This window comes from Elephantulus edwardii, unplaced genomic scaffold, assembly GCF_000299155.1.
Source record: "Elephantulus edwardii isolate Elephantulus edwardi_28Jun2011 unplaced genomic scaffold, EleEdw1.0 scaffold00176, whole genome shotgun sequence".
Classification (NCBI taxonomy): domain Eukaryota; kingdom Metazoa; phylum Chordata; class Mammalia; order Macroscelidea; family Macroscelididae; genus Elephantulus; species Elephantulus edwardii.
This window is the reverse complement of record NW_006399926.1, coordinates 2,657,446-2,666,098: the sequence shown is the minus strand read 5'-3', so window position 1 is coordinate 2,666,098 and position 8,653 is coordinate 2,657,446. Positions and strand designations below refer to the sequence as shown.

General features: G+C 46.8%; 1 protein-coding gene across 4 annotated transcripts in view; it reads left to right on the top strand.

The window, feature by feature from the left end:
* Positions 1-3,966, top strand: part of RUSC1 (RUN and SH3 domain containing 1) — an 8,188-nt gene extending 4,222 nt beyond the window's left edge. For 3 of the 4 annotated variants that reach the window (XM_006895788.1, XM_006895787.1, XM_006895790.1), the window contains 3 exons: positions 686-1,292; positions 2,430-2,558; positions 3,798-3,966. In XM_006895788.1, the coding sequence (XP_006895850.1) occupies positions 686-1,292; positions 2,430-2,558; positions 3,798-3,966 (905 nt within the window). The remainder of the gene's footprint in view (positions 1-685; positions 1,293-2,429; positions 2,559-3,797) is intronic. The other variant, XM_006895789.1, reaches the window with a different exon arrangement.
* The last annotated feature ends 4,687 nt before the right edge of the window (positions 3,967-8,653 follow it).

Below are 8,653 nucleotides of genomic sequence, written 5' to 3'. Positions count from 1 at the left end.
GAGGGAGGGATGGGGGGGGTTCCTGCTGATTTCAGAATGCTCTTAATACCTATCTAGTTAAGTCTACTTAAAACTCCCATTGCCGTAGAAGAGCAAAGACACCTTTACTGTGGCCCTCAAATCCTTGGTCATCTGGCCCCAGGTTTTCCCTGGTCCTGCCTAAATTCTTTGTGCCCACACTCAAAACTCATTGCTGTCAGGTCAGACCCGACTTATAACTGACCTTCCAGTAGGTTTTCCAAGACTGTAAATCGCATGGAAGGAGATTGCCCACGTTGGTTCACTCCTTTTTGCCCACAGTCTGACATAAACTGCCTTCACTTCCACCTAGAACAGGCCTCCTTGCCCCTCCACTGCCTCTGTTAATGCTCTTTCATCTTTTCAGGCTCTTCCTCACTGAGCCCCTCTTAAACTAGGTCAGCCTTTTTAGCCCCCGCTTTGTGCCTGATTCCATGGCCCCATGCTTGCCTTCCTGGCCTTTATGCTGTTGCTTCTCAGTCCATACTTGCTCTGTGTCTCTCATGCTGGGCTCTTATACCACAGGAGGGCAAGCAAGGTTGTGTCAATCCTGGTCCCCCTTTCCACACCCCCAGTTTCCCCGCAGAGCGAAGCCCAAAGGATGTTTGTAGAATGGTGGGGACTTCCAGTTCAGGGCAGGGACTCACACTGGCTTGTTCTTTCTCAGGCCTGCTGTCCCTCCTGTACCTGCCAACGGGATTCTTCTCCCTGGCCCGGGGTGGCTGTCCCTCCTTGTCCACCGAGCTGTTGCTCCTGTTGCAGCCATTGTCAGTGCTCACCTTTCACTTGGACCTGCTCTTCGAGCACCACCATCACCTGCCCCTGGGCCCGCCTCAGGTCCCTGCACCACCAAGTCCCCCTCCCGCTCTACAGCAGACAGTGCAGGCCCTGCTACACTGGGGGGGCCGGCTGGCACAGAGCCTCCGGGGAAGTTCCGAGGAGGCTCCTCTGGGCCCTGCAGCCCCCTCAAGCCACACATCTTCCCCAAGCCCCACATCTTCCCAAAGTCCATCATTCCACCCAGATCCTCCTGCGTTGGGCAGCTGGTGGGAGCAGCTGACTCAGGCCTCCAGAGTCTATGCCTCTGGGGGTGTGGAGGGCTTCGCCCTTCCCCGATGGGGGCCCAGGCGCCATGGGGCTGCAGCTGAGGGCGGACAAGAGAGACCCTTGCCCACAGAAGCAGCAGCCTCAGGCAGAGGTGTGTGGCTGGGGCGACTGTTTGGGGTGCCTGGAGGAGGCCCCATGGAGACGGAGAATGCAGCCCTCAAGTCCAGGTGAGCCTGGTCTCTCACTGATTTCATAACCCAGAGGCTCTGGGGCCTTAATTTGGTATTCTTTTGTGCTCCTCCGGGGTCGGTCAAGATTTGTAGTCTGTTTCCTAGAGTCATTAACCAAAAATAGTAAATACATTTTCAATAGTTATATTTTATCTATGTGTTGGCTGGAGCTTCCCAACTAAATCAAGCCTGGAAGCAGGAGCGGCATCCACTTCCGAAATGGCTTGCCTCCGGAAACTCTATGTACGAACAGTGCTCAGGCCGTTCGTTCATACGGTCGCTATGAGTCATCTATGACGCTGACGGCATCAAACAACAACAACATTATTATGGTTACATGGTTATATAACATTCATGACTTTGCCTCTTATTAAGTTTACATAACTTTGCCCCGTGTTGGCCCTGCTATATATTTACAAGCATATACTAGTATGAATGAAGAATTACTTGCCAGACTTATATATGGTTATGTCCGTATCTGTTTGTCTTGCCTGTCTGCCTATATATCTTCTTGTAGATGAACATTATTATTGTTGACATTGCAGGATTATGTACGTAATAGTGCTTACCTTTGCTGGATATATTTCTGGTGCACTTCTCTGTGTCTCCTCTAATGATACAGTGCTGGCCATCCCTTTATCATACATCTTCTCAGTGTGTCTATTTACTGATTTTCACTTTCTCCCTTTCCCATCCCTGGTAACCATCCAAGGGAGTCTATGTATAAACCTTTCTATAGCTTTTTACAATATTGGATTCATATGCCTTTTAACTCCAAAAGCCTAAAACAGATGAATTATTTTCTATCTGATCCTCTTAAGAAAAAGCTTGGCTATTCTTGGTCCTGGGCATGACTAGTGATCTGAAGTGTCCCCTAGTGACTCTCTAGATCTCTGAGTCTGGATAGACCCTGCCAGTTCCACAGGGTTGCTTGTATGACATCTGGCATGAAGACCCTTGTCACTTCCTTAATCATCCAAAAGGTATCTGTGTTCTACAGCTGCTGATTGCCCCTCAGTGGTGACCAACTCCTGACCTCTGCTGGGCAGTGCAGCCCTTCGGCCATTCCCTCCTTCTTTGGGTTCTTTATCTGGAGGTGAGTGAACCTTTCAAAGTCTCTCTCCTTCCCTCCAGGAGACCGTCCAGTTGGTTGCCTCCCACAGTGAGTGTGTTTGCTCTGGTCAAACGAGGGGCACCTCCTGAGACACCTTCGCCACCTGAAGAGCTTGAAGTCTCACCTCCCAGCCCAGTGCAGGCCCACAGGTGAGGAGGAGGGGGCAGATGCACTGGTGTGCAATGGTGTGTGTATTTCAGAGTGGTCAGGGGCTTTACAGGTAGATTCATTTGTTAGAAGTATGTAGTTTGCATCACATCTTTGCTACTTACTTTTGTGACAGATTTCTCTAAGCTTTAGTTTATCTGTTAAAAAGGGGATAAGTATACCCTTTTACAGGATGGCTTATGAAAATGAAAAGCATCTGGCACTTACCAGGTGCCCAGCTAATGGCCAACACGTACACATGCTCCTGTGAGTTCCCGGTGAAGGATGTCACCTTTTTTTCGTGGCTCTTCTACTCTGGAACCTTGTGCTGCTTCTATTTTAGGGTTTTGCTTTCCTTGGCTTAGCTCAGCCCACTGAAGTAAGCCTCTTGATTTTTCATTCATTCAGCAGTATTTTTAGAGTGTTTGCTATGTGACAAGTGTCATTTAAGAGGGGATTTATAGGTAAACATCCTGGAGTCTCTGCCCTGCCCTCAAGGAGCTAGGAGACCAGTGAGCGATGCTGATGGTCTTGTGTGGTAAAGACTCTGGAAAAAGAAGACTGAGCCCTTTGGGGCAGGTTAACAAGGCTACTACTCCAGGCCTCAGGGCCTCAGGGAAGGGCCGGTGATGATAAAGAGCTGGAATGGCCCAAATGTGGATACATGAGACTGGAGCAGAGGATGCTGACAGTGTCTCAAGGGTTCATTGAGGCCACAAATGAGCCTGGACATGATTCTGTGGCATGGGGTCTGCTGCCTGGAGGTGGTGTGCCTGCTTGCGTTTCCAAAAGATTCCTGATTGCTGTGTGGCGAATGGACCTGGAGAGGGAGGTCAAGAGGTGGGTCAGAGAGACCAGCGAGATTTTGTACAATAGTTCAGCAAGCACAGAGGTCCTAGGGTGGTGGTGGTGGAGTCAGAGGGAAAGCAGATGTTGGGTGGGATGTGAGATGTTTGGGTCTTGCAAGAAGCAGGTGGGTAGAAGATGGTGCCATTTACCATCATAGGAACCAGTTTAGGAGGCCCAAAAGGGACTGATGAGGAGGGTTAAGAGAGTGGGGTTTGAGATTAAGAGGGCCCTGGGGGCCCTGGGAGAGTCATGGTGTCATTGGTCCCTAAGTCTTTCCAGCGCTCAATGTGTCTGAGCAGAAGTACTAGGGCTGCTCCATACAATGGGCAGGTGCGGCTGGCGGCTGCCCCCTCACCTTGCCCCGCCCCCTCACCTGGCCCCTTCTCCCGCAGGGCAGTCCGGGCTCTTTGTGACCACACTGCTGCGGGACCAGACCAGCTGAGCTTCCAGCGTGGGGACGTGCTGCGTGTCATCTCCACGGTGGACGAAGACTGGCTCTGCTGTGGGCGGGATGGAGTGGAGGGGCTAGTGCCTGTGGGGTACACCTCCCTTGTACTGTAGCTCTGGGCGCCCCCCCCTCACGTCCCCCTCCTGCCACCTGGGGATGGGATGGCCCTTGAGCACTAATCCATGTAAACCAATCATCCCAGAAGCATTTTCCTGTCTGAAAAATGCCCTTTTCTTCCCACATCCATTTCTAATAATTAAAATAAGCTTTTCCTCTCCCCACTCATGCCCATCTGTAAGGTGAAATCTGCCCTTCTTCCAAATATATATAAAGGAATTCCTCAGTACACCATGTCTTTCTCACCTCTACAAGTCTTCCTATCTGCAGAACAGCGCTCTCGCCCCCTTGCCCATTCATCTTTAAGTGGACTGTGCCAGTACAGTTATCTGCCTCAGTTCCTGAGACCAGAAGGGCCTCTCGCCCCCTTCCTGTGTATGGAATCTTCCCTTCTCCATCTGCTCCATTGCTGTATTTATTGATCACTCATGCTGTAGGAGGTGCTGAAACTTGGACACCCCTGGTGGGTGGGCTTGTGGTGTTGATCTGTCTCTAAACCATTGTCCCAATAAAGTGTGGGAGCTGAATGTGTATGTGTCACTGGGTTTCAGGGCACAGGCTGAGGGGTAGAAGGGCCCCAGGAGAGATGCTTCCATTTTTAGTTCATGGTCCTTTTTCTGTTTTCTGAAAGCAGGGAGAAGTGGCAAGTTGCCCCTGATGTAAGTCTGAGAAAGCCACTGTGATCTGAGACTTGTAAGAGTCTGAGTAAACATGGGGAGGCCTTGAGGCCTGGTGGCACAGTGGTTGAGCTCTTAGCTGCTAATCAGTGGTTCAACCTTGCTCCACAGTGGAACGATCTGTTAGTGTGCATCCATAAAGATTGTCATTGTGTACCACTAACCCATAACAAACTGTGGCTGACTCTGAGAAGAATGGGAATCCCAGAACATTTAATTGTGCTAATACGAAACCTATACTTGGACCAAGAGGCAGTAGTCAGAACAGAGCAGGGTAACACTGCATGGTTCAAAATAGGGAAGGGTGTACGCCAGGGATGCATCCTGTCTCCATACCTTTTCAACATGTATGCAGAGCAGATTATCCGAGAGGCTGGGCTCTATGAGGAGAAGTGTGGCATTAGGATTGGTGGAAGATCTATCAACAATCTCCGTTATGCAGATGACACAACCTTGCTTGCTGAAACTGAGGAGGACCTCATGCACTTGCTGCGAAGGGTCAGGGACTGCAGCCTTCAGTATGGACTAAGGCTCAACGTCAAGAAGACAAAGATTCTCGCCACTGGACCAATTGGCAGCGTCAGGATGGATGATGAAGAGATTGAGAGTGTTCACAGCTTCACTTTGCTCGGCTCCACAGTTAACACTCTTGGTACCAGCAGTCAGGAAATCAAAAAGCGTATCGCGATGGGAAAGTCTGCCGTTAGGGACCTCTCAAACGTACTCAGGAGCAACAGTGTCTCTCTGGAGACTAAGGTGCGCCTGATACAGGTCATGGTATTTGCAATCGCTTGTTATGCATCAGAGAGTTGGACAATGACTAGGGAGGACAGAAGGAGAGTGGATGCTTTTGAGCTGTGGTGCTGGAGAAGGGTACTGAATGTACCCTGGACTGCCAGGAAAACAAACAGATCCATCTTGGAGAGGATTAAACCAAGCTGCTCCTTGGAGGCAAGGATTCTGGGGCTTCGTCTGACATACTTTGGACATGTTGCCAGGAGGGACGGGTCCTTGGAGAGGGACATCATGCTTGGGAGGGTGGAGGGACAGCGCAGGAGGGGAAGACCCTCTATGAGATGGATTGATTCGGTGACTGGGGTAATCGGGATGGGTGTGTCAGAGGCGGTGCGGTTGGCGCAGGATAGAGCAGGGTTTAGAGCTGTTGTGCATAGGGTCGCTATGAGTCGGAAACGACTCGATGGCACATAACACCACCACCACTAACCCATAACTGAACCTCTGGCAGATTTCCAGAGGCAGTTAATCACATGGGACTAGATTGTCCATCTTTCTCCTGTGGAACAGCAGATGGATATGAACCATGTTCCTTTTGGTTGCCAGCCCAACTCCTTAACATGAAGCCATCACAGCCCCCTCCCTAAAGATCACAGCTTTGGAAATCCTATAGTGCTGTTTCACATTATATGATCACTATGAACTGAAATCAGTTCCGTGGCGATGGGCTTGGTTTCTTTTACCCTTGCCTTGGAGAATTTAGCTCTTGAAATTGTACTTAGATGTTTATTTGAAGTGAAGAGGATTAAAGGGTTGGAGGAAATGATGATCTTTTCTATTTAAATGATATTGCCACTCTGTGGAGATACTTCTAAGAAAATGGAAAACAGCTCAGTATCTAATACTTCACTAGGATTTCCTTTCAAAATTGTGAAATAATGAAAATAGCGAAAAAGTGCTTTAAAAGTTTGAGAGTACAAAGAATACAATGCAAACTTTGAGCTCTGGCCAACACTAATTACTAGGTGGTCTCTGGGGAGTTACTTAACCTCCTTACTTTTTGTTTCTACAAAATGGGGGCTATTAAAAAAATGGGGACCTTTTAAAGAATTAACCAGGCACGTGATACTGGGGCAGTTCCTTAATCTCTTGCTGCTTTGTTTCCCTACCCATAACAGTGGGACACGGTAAGCTACAGTGAGTCTTTTAGGATTAAAGAAACATGAATAGTTTAGAATGGAAATGGTCTAACATACCTCTCAAACCCCACATCTACCCTCACTGACTCGTAACAACTGTCTAAAGCTGTCCGTCTTTAGAGGAGAGACGACCTATCTCCTCACACATGAGTGGCTGGTGGATTTGAACTGCCAACCTTGCAGTTAACAGTGTGACACATTACACCCAGGGATCTCTGGTCTGATACTTAGTGGCCTAAAAAATGTGGTCTAAATTTTTTGTTGCCAACTTTGGAAGGCAATGTTCTTTTCAGGTGCCGTTGAGTATGATTCAGTGACCCTATTAGAACAACTGATCCTATTCTATGATGAGTGTGTCAAGCACTAGAGGGAAGATGTTTGTCTGCATAAGGGAGGGAGGGATAAGGTGGCATGGATGAACATGATAGGTGGTGAGGCTAGGGTGAGAGGAGAGCAAACCAAGCAAAAAGCAATGGCCTTCGCTCCAGCTGCCAACCCTGAGTGACTGCCTGTCTGTGAAGCCCAGGAAGCTAATTAATGTAGTTTTAGGAAGATCCTTCTAGAAAAAGGCCTGAGGCTGTTGGGGGGTGGAGGAAGTGGGGGTGGATGGGATGGAGATCCAGGAAGATAAATGGAGTGCAGTAAAAAGAAAAGAAAAAAAAAGGCAAGTCACCACTCCACAGTTAGGAAAAGTTTTTCCATTTAATACTAGACTTTCAAGGATTGAGATGCAAGCTTTTTATGCAATTACATCCAATGTTAAAATTGGTAATACATAATTTACAAAGATTAACATCAAAACAATCATCTATTTAGATATGCTTTTGTAAAAAGGAAATATATTAGCAGCATTTATATTTTCCGCAATCACACAGCCTACAGACATGCAGACTAACTGTATCTATTTGCAGTGATGTAGTGCTTTGCCCCGCATTTCAAACACCAAAACCCGCCTGGCAGCTGGGGGGTTCTTTTTATTTCGTTATTATAAAATAACTGAAAAATAAAAAAGGCATTAATTTCTACACCAGTAAGAAAAAACAAGTTTTTGCACTTACCTAACATTTGATTGTCTAAAAAACATTTAAGTTTTTAGTCTTTCAACAAAAGAAAGATAAAATGACAGAGCGTAGTGTCTTTTGCTTCTGTTCTCACATTTTACAAAGTTTTTTTTTTCTTTTTATGTCTTTTTAAAATCTTAGTGTTTAACACTATTAAAGGAAACATTGAGTTTTAATGATCTCTTTCTTGTTATTTTCCTGCTTTTGACTAAAAGGAGACCCCAAAGTGCCCCGTCCCCACCTCCCTCCCACCCTCTCCCTGCAATGAAAACCAAAAGAAACCACTCAAACGGGCTTGGACATGTGACTTTCCCAACTCCACACGTGAGTATCTTATACCCAGGTCTCTTAGTAATGTATAGTGCTTCTCTACAGTAAGAAAATACTCCAAACTATTTTCTTAATTCTCTTTTTTCTTTAATAAAATATTTATTCTGCTTTTTTCTCTGCTCAAGGGGATCTTTGGCATCCCCTGTCTTTTGTTTTGTTTTGTTTTTCCCTCAGATTGACAAAGAAAGGAGGTAAAAGAGAAAGAAAAATTCAATGGAATGGAAGGTTGTGAATGTTTCTACCTAAACGAGTCAGAGCATAGTCCTCATAAGGGGAAATGTACAATTAGGACAGCATTGGTCCGATTATTAGAAAAAAGTAATGGGGACATGTTTACTATTGTATTGCTTACCAATCACGCAGCAGATATATATATGTATAATATATATACACAACTTGGCACATTTAAAAACCATCTTTTCTCTTATAAGAACATCTAAAACGTATATGCATACGTATGTCTGAGAAGACAACAAAGCAAAGCTTTTAAAATTTTATTTTTAAAGAGACAGTATAGTCTGGTAACTTCTGGCCAAGAGAGTGGGAAGGAGGGAGACACCCTGGATATCCCTCCTGGTGAAGAAGTCTCTCAGGAGGGTGGGGGAGGTGGGACTGGGGAAGGGAGAGCACACTGTCTCTTTAAGAGATGGACATTGAAAACTGTACAATTAAGAACACAGG